The following is a 19451-nucleotide window of genomic DNA, read 5'->3' as shown; positions in this document are numbered from 1 at the left end:
AGTATAGCATGAAACTATGGTCTGTAGTTTCTGCACTCTTAAAATCCTATTTTCCTGTCTTTAAAACAATTATATAAATGCCCAGAAGGAAAGACAGTATGGTTTTGGTTTGGAGGGGTATTTTAGTTTGGGGTTTCAGGGGTTTTTTAAATTACTTGTTTTGGTTGGTTTAATAAATAAGATCAAAGCACTCAACTCCAAGTTTCCTATAAACTTTTTCACATTTTTACCCCAGCTGAATACATTCTTCTTTTGAGAGAAATGAGACAAGAAACTGCCAAGTTAGATAGTAGCTTGTGTAGCTAAAAACACCATCCTCCATATCTCTTCATACCCAGAGGCCATACACTTCACTGCTGACACAAACCTCAGAGAAGCAAAATTGTCAGGATGCTGTTTAGTATTTTACTAAATTACACTGGAGATCTCCAATGACAACTTCAAATCTTTAAATTAACTCTTTCTTCTACATAAATGCTGAAATGCCAGTAAAAGATGCCATATGGCAAGGAAGAATATGGAATAGTAATGGAACGAGGCAAAGTTAATACTTGGTAAAGCAATATTCAGGCAAAGACATTCAGCCCTGCAGCAGAAAAGATTGTGGAAGTGTAGTAGGGAAATATGATCATGGAAATACAGATCATTCGTCTTTTTGCAGTTCTCAATGAAAATATTGGTGAATGTAGTGACCAATATTTTTTTTAGATATAATAATTTAAAGCATTTTTTAAATGGAACTTGAGTTTATTTGAAAAAGTTTTGTGCCACTTTGTGTTACTGAACAAAGTGTTTCCATAAGACAAAAAGGAAAACATTTGGTTGCTACTGAAAAAACTATTATAAATATATATAATGCTGTAATCAAGATAATGTTTGGGGTTTTTAAAATATTTGGGTTTTTTTTTAAATATAATAGCACTTTTTACAGAAGTTCTAACATTAGTTCTAGTTCTGAAATAATCAACGTGTTAAAAAAACTCTTACCCGTGAAGCAAACAAACCTAATTGGTTTTCTTAAAATTAGATTCTATTGAAAAGTAACTAATTTCTAAAAGTATTGAAAAAAATTTTTGTTAAGAGGAGTAATTATAAAACATGAAAATATGTTGAAATATTGTACTTAGGGCATTTAAGAACTCAAAGCATCTGAAAATCTTAGCATACCCCTATTCATTGCCAGCCCTGATAGAAAGTTTTTTGAAATTTTGTATAACAGCACAAAAAAGTCTTCACCAACCGTAAAATATTTCATTAAAACCTAGACTAACCCTTTTCCAGTTTTCCTCTCTTTTTGCTTAATACCTCAACTGCCTTTATGGTGACACCAAAGCCAATATTTTCTGGTTATCAGTGGGTTTACTGTCTCACAAAATACACAAAATTAGTTTCCATTTATTAATTCAATATCAGAGCTACATGAACTCTAAAATTTAAACTGCTATTTTATTACTGCTTCAGCTTCTTGGTCTTTAAAATTATTGTTCAACAGGGGATTCATGGAATAAAAACCTCATCTGGCTTTCAACCTACTAACTATATTTGGGCAGTTATCCATGTGGGTAAGGTTTTGTAGAAAATGTGTCTGATGAAATAGGGGAGTCAAATACAGAAGTAATGATAATAATCTTCTGCCTCCTCAGGAGTTCCCATAATTGATCAGCAATGAACTAAAAGCTCATGGTGCATTATAGTCAAGTATCATGGTTCCATATAGTCAAGACCCAGAAAACTCACCTAGAGGTTTGTTGCAGTATTGTAGCATTAATCTAAGAGATTAAACTGTAGCAGAAATGGACTTCACTAGGCTCTACTGATTTACAGCAGTGCTAGCTGAACCCTGAAACATTGGCATAATTATCTCCTCTTAAAAGTGCAGTGAAAGGAAGTTACTATGGTTCTAACACAGGTAAATCATCTATAAATGAAGATTTCCCTTACACCACGAATACTGGTCCATGGCAAACAGAGTTGATGTCTTAACAAGAACCATTTCTACAGTTTAGCAGTTGCAGTGCAGTATTGTGGGTAGGAGCATGTATACATCCACAGCTACATTCACAGAAGGAATTATTCCTATTTTTTTAGGATAGAAAATTCTAGCATTCTCTTTTTTCTGTCATAAATACACTTTACTTAGTGGATTCTTTGCTAAATTTAATGTTTTATTGCTTGAAATTTTTTATTTTCAAGACCCCTTTGAAAATATTCATGATGATCACACCCTGTGAGAGCACATTCTGCCACCTTCACAGTTCTTTGCTATCCCAGGCTCACACTACTTGTCAGGAAGCAGATGGATAATCATTGTAAGTCCTTCCATCAAAGACCCCTGATGTACCCTCAGGGACTTCTCCTGGTTTACATTAATGACAACTCCAGCAAAGGAAACATACTCCCACCTTTTTCTCTGTATTTGGGTCACCACAGCACAAAAACCCTGTGTGTGTGTGTGTGTTTGCACACATTCACATAGAGCTGTATTTGTAAAATCATTCCTGCCTAGTTCCTTTGTTCAAGTCACAAAGAAAACTTTGTGACATTCAAATTATTGCCAAAAATAGGTAAAGGGACTTATCATCAAAAGTACAATAACCAATTGTTAACATGGATTAGTGAAAATATTTTTAACTATGCAACCACAGTGGAGTAGAAGACAAAGAGCTTCTAATTTTCTATCCTTATAACCATCAGATAGGTTCTGGTGAGTAGAACACCAGTTGCCTGTAGAAACAAAGTGGAGAAGGCTTCCAAAAATATGTGTTACAACTCCTATAAACTAGAAGATGACAGTAAGGACAAAAAAGGAAATTATTGCGAACAGACTGCCTGCGGCCACATGACAGCTAAATACAACCATTTTATCCAACTCAAGTATCTTCCCATGAATGAAAAGAGTAAAAATATGCTGAAGGCAAGCCACACTCCTTATTTGACAATAGGGTATAGCCTTTAAATTATAACAAAAGTAGTGTTTAATGAACACTGATGATCACAGAACAATAGAAATCTACAGCTCAGTTTGAAATCTCCAATGTCTAGACACAAAAGGTCACAAATGGACAACACCGAACATGCTCTGACTGACTAACATTGATTTGATCTTTAAATGTGACTTTTCATTGTTTAGGCAGGTTTGAAAAGACATTAGAAAATCTGATTTAATGCATTTTTGAACACATTTTTCTTAGCTGTATCACAGTCACACAGTCAGTTTCTGCAGGCATATTGAATGTCGTGAATGATAGAGTCTGCTTAGATTTGAAGAGATAAGCCTTAATAACACTCATATTTTATAGTCTCTCCTTCTCAAGGACATCCAAACAAATACATATAGCATTACTGGAAGGAAGTCATATGTATCTTTCACAAATTTCCATTTTCTTCCCTCAGTTGCTTACAGATGAGGTATGCACAGGTTTTACCATTTCTCCTGAACTGACCCCATGCATGCTTCTTTCAAGGCTAAGAAAATATCAAATCTAGGCAAAAAACAGATTGTTTAACTATGTTTCTGCTCTTTATGTACACATCACACTCAATATTCAATAACAAGCAGAGCGATTTAATTGAACAAATTCTTGGTTCAAAAAAAAAAGCAGCACTTATTTTGTTGAATTATCTGATCATTTTGTCAAATGTTATCTTTATGCTTGATTTTGACTAGACAGAAACAAAAATCTTACTATTTGCACAATTGTATATGGCCTTTTTAGGCAAACAGTGGGGTTTTTTTTCCATTAACCCTCTTCAATTCCTTTCTGTTATTTGTTCAGCACTGATGGCCTTGAATTCATCTGCATTATTTTTCTCAAACCACCTCCATCCCACTTATCAACTTTTTTTCTTTCAACAAAATGAAGAGAACAGTGTTGTCAGGACTGTCTGGGAGCATGTCCAAGTAGTTCATTGACTGAAATAGATCAGCACCTCAAAGTATGAAGGAAAGCATCAAAAACTTAGCTTTGAAAATGGACTGGTTCAAAAGCACAGTTGTTAAAAAATAGCAAGACATACTCCTTCAGTAATTGATATTTTGTTTTAAAAATAAGAGTACAAGTTTCCTCTCAAATTAGCTATGACCAGTAATTGGCCTTGCATTTGAATTTTGCAATGTAATATTTTCAAAAATCAGATTTAGAGAGTGAAACATCAAACTTCCATTGCTGAAGGGACTAGAAGCATATATGGGGGCCTCAAACACCAGAGAAAATAGGTATTTCTAAGCAGTATATAAATGCTTTTTAAAAATACATAATCATTAACTTGAAACTGTGGCTGGGGTAAGGTCTTCTCATCATTTGAATAAAAAATCCCAACTTTGTTAGTATACCATACATGAAAACTGTAAACATTGCTGAACAGTAGAAATCAGATAAGCAAAGAGGTTACAAGTTAGATTCCCTAGGGCTCAGTCCTAATATTGGTCATTAAGTGGCCCAATGAGAAAAAAGAATGATGAATTTTAATACTCAAATGCATGCTGATAATTTATTAAAAGTTCTCTATGACATTATTAAGCCTTTATTTAAATATTTGCTATTAAAATGCATAAAATGTGAACATACATATTCCCATTATTATATAATATATAAAACCTAAAACCACTCTGATTAAGCATTTTAAAAGAAAATTAGTTCTGCTCTTTTAGAGTACTCTGTGTCATTCTAATTTTGCTAAAGTACCTTTTACCAAATTCTTAACAAATAAGTATCATGGAACTTCTTTTAAAGATTTCCTGCCTTGTAGGATAAATGTTCCAAATATCAGTGAGGTTATTACTTTGGAAAATAGTTTCCTCTTACAGAATATGTAATCTTTATGTTTGCTACTGTTATTTACATATATTTCTACATAGTACACAATGTTGCTGATTGTGTTACAGCATTTGATCAGTAAAACAAGTTATTCTACTATTGAACTGCAGTAACCAGTGAGTATACCATTTTCAACTTTAAAAAAAATCAAAACCAAAAAGCACCATCAGTCAAATATTTTATCATGTTGAATTTGTTTTATAGTACATGCCTCTATATTGCTAAGGTAAATAATAAGTGAACAACAAACGGAGGTGCAAAAAAAGGTAGTGTAACTTTAAAAGATAATTGGGGAAAAAAATTACAAGGAAAGACAGGTCCTGGAATTAGCACCTTTGCTAATGGTAACCAGCACAAGTGGTTTGACTTGAAGAGCATTGTATTCAACATCACTATGGACCTAATCATGCAACTTAGGAAGAATATTCCATCACCAGTTCATACAGGCAATGACTGTACCTAGGATAAACTGGCAAATACCCATGAACTTTAACACAATTTCTTCATTTTAGCATGAGAGAAATCTAAGCCACTCTTTTTCTGAACAGCATGCTACAGCTTACAGCTTTGATTCTTATATTCATATTAACATAAGCCACTGAGCAGAACAAAGAGGATAATCAGACCTCAGGCATACAGCAACTTATTCCAATATTTGATCCATAAATTGTTGTTTTGAATCACTACATATAAGAAACTTTACATAATTTCTTCTCATCCGTGGTGTAAATATAAAAGCACACCATCATAAGACAACTTTGCACTAAACTCTCAAGGACTGTGCATTTCTGACAATCTCAATATTTGGTACTGACTGATGATTGAGCACTCACACTATAAAAATATAGGTAGAAATAGAAGAATTAATTGGTTTCCAAGTAAGTAGAAGAACTGGCTTCATCAAAGTTTTGCAATCTGAACAGTTGGGGCAGGACTGGAAATATTTGCTTGCATGCTTAAAAAAGAGAAAGTCAAATTTTACAATTGTCAACTGTGAGACCCAGATTTTCTTATAAATGTTTCATGCTTAGTAGTGTAATTATTTTAATTATGGACTCTTTGGTAAATCATGTCCTAATTGTGCAACTTCTAAATAACAGCATAAATGTGGGTTGATTGATATAGCTGACATATGTTTAGCTCTTGAGCTGATTGAAATATCTTGTATATATTTAGCTCCCAGGGAAGGACAAAAGCCCAAATGGATGGCAAGTTCAATCAACTAATCTTTAATAAATTTACTCAGATTATTACCTAATCATGTATATGCTTTATTTTTAAGAAAAGTTTTTTACATTCAGTACCAATTACCTTAGGACACAAAACATTTTAAAGTAATAGATATTTCTGTATTCAGAGAAATGTAACAATTTGAAATATTGTACTGGACGTACTAAGGAACTACATATGAAAATGGTACAGTTTTTCAGAGTGAAATATTTCTGCACCTTTTGAAGCAAGCTTGGTAAGCTTTATTCAATAAATTTCTGTAAAGTAATCAGTTAAATATATGTGTTCACAAACAAGTCCTCATTTACAGGACTAACTATGATTATCTATTGTGAAAACAAGCACCACCCACTTGCTGGAGAGTTTTTAGCAGCATGAGTGAGCAGTCTCTGATTCAGCATTTTTGTATTTTCGTGTCAGGAAGAAACTGATGACCCATTGATATATCATCATCATCATAAATTTCCATCTGAAAAAAATTCAATATGCTGTGATAGACACCAAAGCCTGGGGAGAAAACAAAAAACCGCACTTTGACTTCCGCTTATTGCTGATTCCATGAGAGACATGGTTCATCTAGCCTAACTTAAGCCATCTTAGAGTTATCCAGCTTAAGTCAACCTTGTCTAATCCTTCTGCCTCTTTCACTCTCCAAATGCTGCAGAGGAGCCCTAAGGCATGGCTTGGACTAGGAGTTTAGTTTCAAGACAGAAATGAGGACTTCCAGATTTTTTTTACTTTTTCCATGAATTTTCCCAGAAAGTTAGAAAAACAAAGACCTTCCAAGAAGGACGAGAAAAAAATCATATTCAAATATACATTCCTTTTTCATATAAGTAATCACTTTCCATTTCACCATTTCAAAATAAATAAGGAAAAGGACAAAGTGTGAGGAAAGGATCAAAATACAGGATCAAGGTACAAAAATTTAACAAAAAACTAACCAAACAAATATTTTTCTCTCAAAATTATTCTGCCCATCCATGAAACCACATTTTTCCATTTGTCTGTAAATATATGATGCTAACCTTTAGCTACACATACTTGTTATAGGTAAAAGTTAAGTTAAATTAGGGTATATAGTTCAATTATATTGTATTAATTATGTTATATTAATTGTATTATGTTAAAGGGGGGGGCTTATTAGAATGAGCTAGGAGAAGGGTCCAGGATTTGGCGGAACAGCGGTCTGGCGGGGCAAGGCGGGGTCGAAGAGGGATTGGATGGAAGACCTGACCAATCATTCGAAGCCCTGCAGAAACAATTGGTCCACAATGAACGGCGTTAAAGACCAATGAGAAGCCTGGAAATGGACCAATCATCATGTGGATCCAAAATGGACCAATCCTGGACTCAAAGGGGGCTATAAATGGGGAAATTCGGTTGGGTTGGGGTTCTTGTTTTTGGATACTGGTTTGGTTTTGGGAAGAACCCAGTGCACTTGAGGTTAGCGCACTGTTTTTGTTTTTGGCTCGCTGTGTGGGTGCCTGGGCTTATCCTGGGTACTCCGTTCTTTGTAGCTATTTTAATAAATGAGAACCTCTTTCTCTGGAGAAAGTTTGGCCTCGTTCATATTCATAACATACTGAAATCAGATTGTATGTTTTTCAAATTAGTAAACAGAGACATAAAATATAATGATAAAGGAGAAGAAGAGGGGGAAAAAGTAATCATAATTTGAATTTAAAAGGACATCAAGTCTCCCAAACAACAGTTCCTGACAGCAAAATAGGAAAGTTGTCCCTGGACTGTTCTTCTATCAGTACAAGAATTAATGATTCTAACAATGAGGTTTTTTTTTCATGATAGAAGACTGACAGACACTTTCAACACTCCTATTTCAGTTGACCTCAAATCCAAATAATAGGTTTTTTTGGAAAAAAAATAGGTCTTAAAGAGTCTGTAAGTGGAAATACTAATATAATAAAGCAGACATTTAGTTAATGTGCATTAATGTATTTCTCCAAAAATTAATGTCTCTAAAACCCATAAATGAATTTTCCTTCCAGTGCACGGATAACAAAGTTTACTGTGGACTAAGAACAAACTTTGTGATCTAAACTCTACAGTGTAGCTGTGCTTTAAACTACTCCTACTGTAGCCTCCACTCACAATACCAGCAGGGAACCTCTTTTTCTATGCCCCAGGCAGAAACACCTGAAGTGGAAACACTTTAGAAAAATTGTTACCTAAAAATGTGTATTTCCTTTCAAAGCAACCTACCAAACACATTCCTAGATGAGTTACTGTGTTTCAATAGCATTTTGGACTAGAAGAATAACATTCAAGGAAATCTGAACCATGACTGATCCAAGTCACTTGCAAATTTTGATGCAAGCGTAGCTCTGCAGCAATGCAAAAAGAGCAGTCTTGACTTGAGCATTTGCACCCATTTGTCACTTCTAAACTTTGCCTAAAGGAAAAAAAGCATGGTAGTTTTAATTCATTAAGAAGTACTTTTTAATAAAATTTGGATTATGTTTTTGAGTTTGCTAAGTGTTTTACATAGCTCTACTATAACACCTGCTTTATCCAAATCTGGCTGAGCTCCACTATTAGAATAATGATCATCACATGTTTGTTCTGTATTCTTTGCATTACTGAGAGCTTTGGCTGTTTAAATTGAAGGTGCCCAACACTATTGTTTTATTACAAAGGAACCAAAGGATTCGGGGGGAAATGGGGCAGGAGTGAGGAGAAGAAAGGGAGGAAACACAGCATGGATGGCATGGGACACGCACAAAATTATAAGTATTAATATGACAGTGATCTTTGATTCTCCATATTCCAGTTCAGATGTGACAGCATAATGACATTATGTCATTATGTTATCATGCTGTTTAATCTAATCTTGCAACATACATTACAGCATAACACTATAAAAAGCTTATTCAGGAAAAATTAATTTGCCTTGCAGATTGGGGAGTATGGAAATAAGGCACCCTCTATTTTCTCTTTTGCATTATTGACATACCTTCTAGTAATTGTTCCTCTGAAAGAGATTAAAGAGGATGAAGGTTAAAACTCAGAAACAGACAAGGTAAATACATTAAGCAGAGTACAAAGATCTGCTTTATTTACAATGACTACAAAATGTTTGGTTTGCTTTTTTCCCTAAATTGAAGGGATTTTCTCTGGTATAAAATAAATGCATAAATAAACGGGAAAAAAAAACTCTAAATCTAAACTAATAAAACTAAACTCTAATATTTGAGTTTAGAAAAATCTCCTTTTCTCTAGTTTTTTTATCTCTGATGGCAGAAACCATTTCTTTCAGCAACCACATTTAAACTGGAGGTATTACTTGAACATTGTGTCTCTTCAAAGGACAAGTAGCAGTCAGTAAGAAGCAAGCTATCAGTAAGAATAAGCAGTCAGTAAGAATACAAGTTATCAGGCAATTGTGTGAAAATCATTTTATGAGACTATTGGTGTTCCAAACACTGGGTGAAAGGATCTGGGGATATTCCAGAAAGCCCACATGGATGAAAGCTTTCTTAACCTACATTAAATCTTGATAATGCAATAATGAGTATTTTAAAAGGATAAGTCTAATTCCCCTATCTAGTGCAATAAAGACTGTATACAGCTAATCAGCTTTGCCCTTTCAATTAAACTCGTCCAGGACGTTCTATGTAGTCAGCACCCTGAATGAGTCATTAAAATTCTCGTTCTGTAAGAGTTGTGTGCAGTGCACCGTTGTTTCTAAATTCCATTAAATCCAAACGGTCTTTATCGCCCCATGACCACTGTGACTTCAATCAGCCAATTTAATTACCTTACAAAATTGTCAGCAGAAGCAGCAAAGAAAAACAGGAAGGGTTGTGACGTTATCAAATTGAAATCTTCCTTTGTGCTGTTTAATCTAGACCAGTCAATAACAATGCTTCTCACCTCCTTGCTGCCTTCCCGAGGCTCTTAACCTTACTCTTCTTTCAAAGATTCCTGTTGTTGTTTGTAAGACCGATTTTGAACTCATCTTCGTGAGGATGTTAACAGATATTGAAAGATTCTTCTCCTTGGCAGTAAATTTTTCATTGGCTCTGAATGCTGGACTTGCCAAGACACAGACCCCCGAGGGCTGCCATGAGAGTTTGGCTTGCAGGTTTTCATCACACTCTTGATCTGAAGGCAGACTGCCTTCCCCACTCAAACAAGATATGTACATTTTTTTGTTTCTCTCAAATAGAGGCGGAAACCTTACCTTCTCCCACTAAAAGGACGTCAATGCGAAATCCAAAGGAAAGAAAGTACGTAACCAGGAGGTTTAATGCAACTCTCTTAAGAAAACTCCACTCGATTACCCAGCAGGTATTTTTCACTTGACCTCCTGTCTCACACATCTGCACAGAGCTCGTTCCCACTGCTGTGCCATGACTTTGCTGGTTTTAATTGCTACAATTTTAAAATGGTCTCCTGAATCCCAGAACCATGTGTTTTGGCACCCAGCGTCACCTCCACAGGCAGTGGATGCAATGAGCCAGCCTCTTCTCTGGTTTTACCACACTCGAGCTCATAAAAACACTTATATGGAGATAAACTCAATCTGTTTGAGACAAAGGAGCTCACCCAAGTATCATGTCAGATGAAACCCATATTAAATCTTCACAGAGGAAGACTCAAACGTCTAGCAATTCCCCTCTGGGGGTTCTCACAAAAAAGTTGAAAAATGAAGAGGATTTTTTCTAAATCACAAAGAGTACATTATTTTGTAATCCTGGATTTGCTATGATTATTATTTTACGTAGGGCAACAGGAAAGTGCTAGCCTTCATGAGGACTTGGCGTAGTGTTAAAAAAAAATAGTCACTAGTAAGAAATGCTTCTGGTGAGAGTTCAAAACTCTTCCTTTTTCCTTTGAAAAGTTTTTCCTATCTCTCTCGACTTTCTTTTTCTTTTAAGATGGAAGAAGCCACATGCACGCACACACCCTTCCTTTGTAGCTCATTGTAACACAAAACATTCAGCTCCCTCTCTCATCTGCTTCAAGTCAGGCAACTCCAAAGCACCAAAAAGCAAAAACTACAGGTATATGCCTCTACTTGTCTTTACCCTTCTTGAATGTCCTGAAGAAAATAAAACATCACACAAAGTGGGTTAAAACTTATCAGGTAAGTAAGCACCCTGCAGTGCAGATCTTTAGTCTTCCACCACTTTTCCAGGAATAATGAGAGCAAATACAGCGGCCAAACCTCTTTCACCTCCCCGTCACAGGTCTCTCTTCACACCTTTGCTGTAGGAAAGAGGAGCTGCTCACAGCAGTAGAGACAAGGCCGGAAACGAGCAGTTTAAATAAAAAGGGCATTTTAGAGCGCTCCAGACTTCAAAGCGCTGACAACCAAGCTCCATATAGTGGTAGTAGGTGGGGAAAAAAATGGGGTTTACATAGCCCAGGCTCTTACTGCCTTGGGCAAGACAAGGGGTGGGTTTCTGAAAACACAGGTGAGCAATTATAGGTGTTTGACAGCTCTTAATGGGCTTGTTAATTCAGCATTTCGGGGACATGGTGTTGACATGCCTTCAGGAGGTAAAGGCAGACCGGGAAAAGCAGCCCGACGTGCCCTGCCCTGCCCTGCCCTGCCCTGCAGGGTTCTGGATCCGCCGAGCTCCCTGGAATTTCTTGGGAGCCGCTGCCATGGGTCTGAGTATACACAGGAGCAGTGAATCGGTAAGCTGCGAAATGTGATCCCCGATAACCTAAAGGATGTGCCGGCCGTCACGTATTTCGGCTTTTGTTCGGTGCCAAGTGATAAGGAAAAGGTTTCTATCACACTTAGCACAGCGGAGAGACAAATACTGGGCTGCTGCTTTTCTCCCTCGTCAAGGTGGGACTTATCCTTTTATCCGCATCAGTGGTTTGGGGCTGGTCCCATCTGACACCCTCGAGTACCGTAGAGACAAACCTCACCTCCAGCGCTCCCTGGGCTCGCTTGTGGGAAGCTGTTCAGAAAGGGCAAGGGAGGGAGCTTGCTGGCATGGCCCATGAAGCAATGTGGCGCTCAGGAAGGGCGCCTGGTGTGATGCCCAACTCCGGCAGCAGCAACAGGCAGGTGTCCAGATGCCTAAGCAAGTGTCGCTGGGGAGGGAACGGTGCCGTCGCACCAGCCTCTCTCCGTGTTTGCTCCATAAGGTACAGACAGAAATAACCTCCCGAATCTGACAAATAGCCCGGGCGGTTCGACTTCCCTGTGTGGTTGCTAAAAGGTAGCTTTAGAGAGAGAGGGAGGGAGAGAAAGGACTTGCTGGCTAGTCCCAACAACGAGAGGAGCCGTGGGAAGGACAATGCGAATCCATGGTGGCTAATTTGCACAGGAGGAATGAGGGGGCTGCAGCTCTGGCAGGCTTCAAGCTCTCCCCTGTTGCCATAGCACTGCTGGCTGAGGAAGAAGAGCGGGGGCTGGCAGGCTGCCTTCTGGAGGGAATCTCCTCAGCTCCCCCTTCTCCTCGGGAAGGACTCCACGGCATCCCGTCCTCCTGGTCACCAGGGCATCCCAAAGGGACTGATAGCACGGGAACCCAGAGGGGGCGGTGGGGAATTCCCCCTCAGAAATAACCGAAGCTTTTCCGCAGCTCAATCCCTGCTCCCTCCCTCCACCTTGCTATGCCCTATGCAGAGACAGATGTCAGCCTTTGAAGAAGGCGTGGAAGTTCTCCCGTGGTCACAGACAGAGTTAGCCTGGACTAAGCTAAATCCAGACTCCTTTAAAACAGAGATGTGCAACAGGCCCGGATAAGCAAGGCAGAAGTCTTCCTGCTCTTTTCACGTCTAACATTCTCCATAACAAAATAAACTTATCAACTGCTCCCTACCTACTTTTAATGTTCAGTGATGGTTTGGTGACAATTCTTTTCCAAGACAGGCAAAAGCAGGCAGAGATGCAGAAACTGATTTCTACCTCGCTGCTACAAACAGTGGAGTGAGCACAACTCTCTGGCCAGCTGTGTGACCAGGAGACAGCTGGGAAGGCAAGTTAGCCCAGTGAAAGATACGCATGCACCACCATGTCACTGGGCAGCAGAGATGCGCTGCATCACCTTTCAGCCGCGGGGTTATTTATTGCTCTAACGCTTGCCAGAGCGCTGCTCTCCAGGGCTGTCTCCAGGGTACACCGGACTGACACTTCAGAGGGAATGCCGCTCTAAAGAAGGAAAGTCCACCTCTCGCTAGTGCCGTGACCAGGAGGATGTTCGGTTGCACAGCTATACTTGAAAGTAACTCAGGCTCCTATAGACAGACTCTCGGGGCCCATGGAAAGATAGACAGCCGGCCAGTGCCATATTACAGGCATCCTAGCACTAAATTCACTGTGATGATTATGGATCAAACTGATTGCAAAATAGACCCCACAATGATATACGGGCCCATTTAGCCATGTCCAAAGAAACAGGCATTCCTGAGGACGGTTGCTAAGAGCAACGTGCCATAAGCACCACCTTTAGACCAGATGGAAGCAGAAAAAAAGTGCTGCTAGGAATTCAGAGATTGGTAACAGCCTGGTGACTTTTTAATCATTACTCACCTTCCTCTCCATATAAAACTGTGTGCGGGGGTGCTGAATTAAATTAAAATAGATACCAACCAAGGCATTATTCCCAGGCAAAAACAAGAGATTTCTGTGCCCCAAAGAAATGGATGCAGCGGCTGCCACAGTTTATCGCGGACAGCGGGAATGCGGGAGATCCGCTCTTCCTGCGCCCGCCCGTGCTGTCGGCAGGCACAGAGGATGCTGCTTGTATGGGGGAGCAATTTTCAGCCTGTCCCTTCCTGGCTGCCCCCCGCCGCGGCTCGCCCGCGGTACCCGGGCGACCAGGAGGATGCTGACGCGGGGCTCCCATCGTATCTCGCCCCGGACTAGCACCGACGGACACCCCCGGCCGCACAGACCCCTTCGGACCTACTTTCTGAACTTCCCGTCCTGCCCTTCCTCACTGCAAAACTTCTGTAGGGGATGCAGCGGCTGGAATTTGTCCCTCGCTTGCTCGCTTAGACACACGAACATGCGCGCTTGCACAGGCAGAGCTCTTAAGGTTAGTGCCCTGGTTCAGCTGGGATAGCCTTTAAACTGTAAACCTCTCTATTCGTGAAATGCCATTCTGATCTGCTTTTTTTTTTCTTCTTCTTCTTTTTTTTTTTTTTTTCTTTTTCCCGGGAGCGGGAGGAACTCCTACAACTTTCCTCGCATAGAAAAGCTGTGCTTTTGAAAGGTACCGCAAAAGCTCTTCCCCGAGCTCCGCTCAAGACATAAATCATCTCTTCTCTAACCCTAAACGCCACTCAAATGTCAAGCAAACAGACAGATACTTCAAAGGAAATCAGCCCAAAGGTCTCAAATCACAGCGTTACGCCCGCACGGGATCGGCTCGGGGGGATCAGAGACGGGCGGCCGAAACTTAACAAGTACTTGACAGGTTTTCAACTGATCAATCACCGTATTAGCCATGCTTTCCCCTACTACGGAAACAATAAAGCAAAACAATGGAAACAATTACGAGGAAGCCACACAAGTTGCGCAGAGCCTTAGGCAACCACGTTCGCCAGTCTTTTTTCTATTGTTATTATAATTATCATCACCATCGTGCCGTTACTACGGCTACAATGAGCAGCAGCGACAGAAAAAAAAATCACACAGCAATTCATCCCTCCGGATGCAAAATAAAGAGGGACTTCGCTGCCCGACTCCGGCAGCACGTCCCAGCTCTCCCCCAGCATCCCCTTCTGAGTCAATCCTACGCACATCACATTCAGGCTTAAACATACAATGAAAAAAGTGTCGGGAAATCTTACCAAATCTTAATACATGTGTGGTTCCTTGAGAATATCCAATCCACAGTAAGCAAAGAAGGAGTCTAATGGTGCATCTGAAGACTGAATTAGTTACAATATGGGAAATAATCTTCATGATGTTTCTATGCACACACGCGCTGCCTTACTTCCCCCTTCTAAGCCGTCAGGTTTCCCGGTAGGGTGAGAATGAGGATACGCAAACTGGTGGCCCTCAGACACGATCACGGCATGGTCACAGAGAGAGCAGAGAGTCTACGCTTCCCAAACCCATTAGCAATCCCTGCATGTTCTTCATTCACTGCGCCAAGGAGCAACCTTCAACTGCAAGGAATGGTGGGACATCCATGTTAGTCAGGGGAGAATCCTTGAGAAATCCAAACACACACAGCGTCCAGCCGAGTAAACCTGGGAGGCGAGAAAGGAGGAAAATCAATAGGTAATCCAGCTCGAGAGATCGCTGAGGTACCGCCACATAGCGAGCGCCCGCGTTTCACTGGCGGAGCTTTTGCCGTGCTCCCATTCTACTGCACTGCTGCACAGCTTCTGACGCGAAGCCAAGATTAAGTGAGAGAAATTGAGATAGCTCTTCTCTGCTTAAGGCTGCCTGCCAGACAGCCTTCCCAATTTCTATTATGCAACCGATCTGATCGCAGCTTTGTCGGAAGGGAAAAAAAACAACCCAGCTCGGTTATATTTACATACTTCTTACTGTTATTAGTTATTCAGTTGTTCTGAACAATGGCTATAAGGGGGGCGGGGGGTGGGGGGGAGTGCAGCTAGAAGGGAGAAGGGAATGGGTTGTGTGAAAATCAATTCCTGTATTTCAATAGCTGACTGCTTGGGTCGAGATCACTTAGCTTTGGAGTTGTGAAAGAGAAGGCTGACAATAAAGTCATGCAGGTTATCAGAGTAACGTTCAGGTTTGGGGGAAAAAAAATTAACAATCATTAACTGTTACTCATTTTAGTGCACGAAGTAGGATAAATGCTATGGCTTGTGTACTGACTGTCCCTAGGAACTTGCTCTGAACTCAGGGATAACGGAGCACCAGCCTGCTTTTGCAAGGTAACAGGAATCAGCAGCGCTGGAACAACCTTGTTGAATGCACAGACCTGTTTCACTAAACTTGCTTGAAATTGCAGTGTTGCTTAAAAGACAATAACTAGGGGATTTACTAGTTTGTGATTTTCACTTTATTCTGCCACTCTCTTATTTTGCACTCTGCTTTCCTTTCACTCCAGTGTTGTGGAAATGTTGCTGTTCCTCCCTATACTATGATCTACGTAGTTTTTCATTTTGCTGTCCTCAGTGGGAACAACAGCATTTCCCAATTTGATAATGGGATACGGAGTTTATATCTGGAAATGCAGCACAGATTTTTGATTTTTGACCAGGTGTTCCAAAGATAAACCCATTCTGTGGGCTACTTTAGATTTTCCTTGGAAAGGCAATTAGTTGTGTGTCTGCATCCACTGAAATACATTAAACCAGGACTGTCAGACTTTGCAATCTAAGTCAGGATTTGCTGAACCTGCTGGAGCTTTACTACAAACACTGAAAGATAATTCCTGTATTTCCCATCAGGAAAATGAATTAATTTTTTTCTACATTCCTCCTACAGACATCTTTTGTCTCCTTTATCCCCCTCCTTTACTTTTCATTAATAAAGAAAATATCACTAGGAGACTTTCCCCACAGATACATACAGAAGAACAGAGAATAAACCTCACTTTACAGAAGTAAATACCAATGATGCCAAGCTAATGAGAACACTGTGAAATCTATCAGAAGCAGAGCATGGCAGAGGTGAGTTACAGTTTATTCTTAATTAACATCTGTGTGTTGTAGACCTGTAAATAAGTAACAGCAGCATTAGGGTTATAACTTGTAGTGTTTGTGCTCTGTACCCCTAGAAGTGTTTGCAATTCTAAGTAACTTTTTATCATTTTGCCTTACTGATTTCCTCTGCACACTTTTACTTAAAATACTGTAAAATGCTGATGAAAAGAAATGTACAGTCTGCGAGAGGATTATTAAACATCATTGATTTTTTTTTCCTTAAGATGGAGGCATAACTGCAGTGTCAAAAATAAGTATCATGAATGGCTAGTTCTGCAGTCTAGCAGGGAATTCAATCAGACGATTTGACTATTGGAGCACTTTAAAAAGAACACCTAGTGTTAAAAGCAAGGATATCTAGCGACTCCTTCAGTTCACACTTAGAATATCTCCCAGTAAAAAATGCAGAGAGCTGCTTTTTCTTCTATTTACTATTTCATTTATTCTCTTCTACTGGTTTCTATTTTTTCATAGTCCAAGGAGAAATAAAACCAACCCACGTGAACACTGTGAAAGTTCATTGCCTCCCTCCCTGTTGTTGCTCAAATAAAGGATATGATTTTGATAGGTTTTTAATGCTCAGGTGCAGCTTGCAGTCTAACCGGATTTTTTTATTTTTTAGATTTTGTTTTGGTGAGAAGTTTTGAAAATATAATATTCATCATCAGGTTTAGCACATTAAACAATACATACACTTTGGACAAAGTGACTCCTGTTACCAGTTTGATTTTCTAAGCTCTCAGAAAAAAAAACACAGCTACCTGTAATCTCAGCCCAACAGGGCACCTAACTCACGGAGGCGTTTAGAACTGGAATCATAAAACAACTTGTGGTTAATTCATTCCTGTTACTATTAAACACTCAGCAGCCCACGCTGCAGCCCCTGGTCTGGCGCCTGAGGCTCGCACCGAGTTTCCTTTTCCCCCGCCAGCCCCCGGCGGCGGCGGCGGCCTCAGCACCGCGGACAGCGCCCGGAGCGGCCCCGGGCGGCCCCTTCAGCACCGCGGACAGCGCCCCCGGCCGCCCCCCGCCCCGCTTCGGGCGCCAAAACGCCTGGGGGCTTTTACCCTTTCCAGTCATCCCCACAGTGAGGAAAGGAAATTAAAATCTGTTATCGGCTTCTTTAGAGATATATATTATGCCCTCTATTATGTTATCTAGCCAGATATTTTATGGCATTTTATGGGTTCAGAAGAAGCACCGATGTCCTCCTTATCTACTATCAGACATCACCTAATGCTCTGTATTAACATTCCTCCCCCTTGTTTCAAACCCTAGCTCCCACCTTGAAAAAAAGTCGTAGTTAGCCCAGAAATATTTTCTCAAGAATAGGAGTCCCTTATATAAAAAAAATCAAATCTTACAAGACATCAGACGTTTAGAACTCTTTAAATATTTGGTGACTGAAGATCACTTATAGACTATATAACTGATTAAAGCCTCAGTCTTCCCCACCCTAGACTCCTTTTCTGTTATTTGGACTTTAACTCCACTTCTTCTTCATGAAAAACAAAATAATATCTTCTTGCATCCTCCAGACTGATTTCAATGTGAAAACAGGTAAATATTCTTAGTGCCTTCAATATTTCTTTCCCTGTGAGATGTACAATTCAAAGTCTGGAAATCCCTAATAAAATGTCATGGTAGATAAGCTGGTCTTCTGTTTTGAGATCCTGTCACCACTGTTACACAGCTCTTTTCATATTAAAGTCTGTATGAAACTGCCCTCTCCACTTCAGTGATCATCAGCTGGGAAATCTACAATTCCTTGGATATATGTTTTGATTTGTTTGGTCATCTACTGTAGACATGGTGGTAACACATCTCCAATACACAAGGACACCTTAAAAACACAGGGCTCTGTTCAAGTGTAGCTGATATGAAAAATAGTAATCCAGCTATAGACAGGGAGAGAAGAGGAGACAGTCTGAGGCCTTACATCTTTTCTGGGTAATAAAAACCTACTGCAGTTTTAGCTGTGTGTCAAGTATAAATGGTGTACATTATGTACATAATGTTTCATTTGGAAAGGGGAGATATGTGATTCTGATTACCTTACTATATCAGGAGCTTTTCCCATCAGATCTAATTTTTATGTGCTGTTATCATTACAAAAGTTAACCCAGTTCCAGCTAGCTGCCACCTACTGGGATGTATAGTTTTATCATATTACTTTAAAAAGGAATGGGCTTTTATTTTCAGGTCATAGCTGTGCCTCTAAGAACAGATAGTGAGGTTTTTATATCATGTAATCTACTATTTTGACCTCTCACAACAACAGCTGCTACAAATTTAATGTATGTATAACATATGGTCCCCCAAATGTTTCTCGGACATTTTTCACCAAATCCTTGCAAACGTTTCGGATTCACATGCCACCATAGTCCTCCTGCTGTTGCAATCTGGTGTGAGGAGAGCCACAGCTTACTGCAACACCTGACCAGCATCTCTAGATCTCTAGAATCAAGTATTGCAGCTTTGCTGACAAAGCACTAACATAGTCCTCCCTTCTAAAACGTCTGCCAAAGTATTCAAATGAATGTTGATATTATCATTTAAAACAAATTGCGGCCCACTGGCACTTCACTCCCACCAGCTATAAAAAAAAACCCCGTAGGTCCTTCTCTGTTTGTTATTATCTCAGTCCAAATTTACAACCAAGTTTCTGCTGCGCCAAAGATTAATGACATTTTAAGATGGTAATTAATTTTTAGCTAGTGGAAAGACTTGTATTCTAATTAATGAAGTGAGTGTGCAATAGACTTGTTCAGGCACTTTTGA

At 39.6% G+C, this 19451-nt stretch overlaps 1 protein-coding gene across 1 annotated transcript in view; it reads right to left on the bottom strand.

Moving 5' to 3' along the window:
- Window positions 1-19451, bottom strand: part of GRIK2 (glutamate ionotropic receptor kainate type subunit 2) — a 353639-nt gene that overhangs the window by 333059 nt on the left and 1129 nt on the right. The window contains exon 2 of the mRNA XM_030944939.1: window positions 14832-15236. Coding sequence (XP_030800799.1) covers window positions 14832-14946 — 115 coding nt within the window. The 5' untranslated portion in view covers window positions 14947-15236. The remainder of the gene's footprint in view (window positions 1-14831; window positions 15237-19451) is intronic.

Source organism: Camarhynchus parvulus, chromosome 3 (genome assembly GCF_901933205.1).
Source record: "Camarhynchus parvulus chromosome 3, STF_HiC, whole genome shotgun sequence".
NCBI classification, from domain to species: Eukaryota; Metazoa; Chordata; class Aves; order Passeriformes; family Thraupidae; genus Camarhynchus; species Camarhynchus parvulus.
The sequence above is the reverse complement of the archived record's forward strand: the minus strand, read 5'-3'. Positions and strand labels throughout refer to the sequence as shown.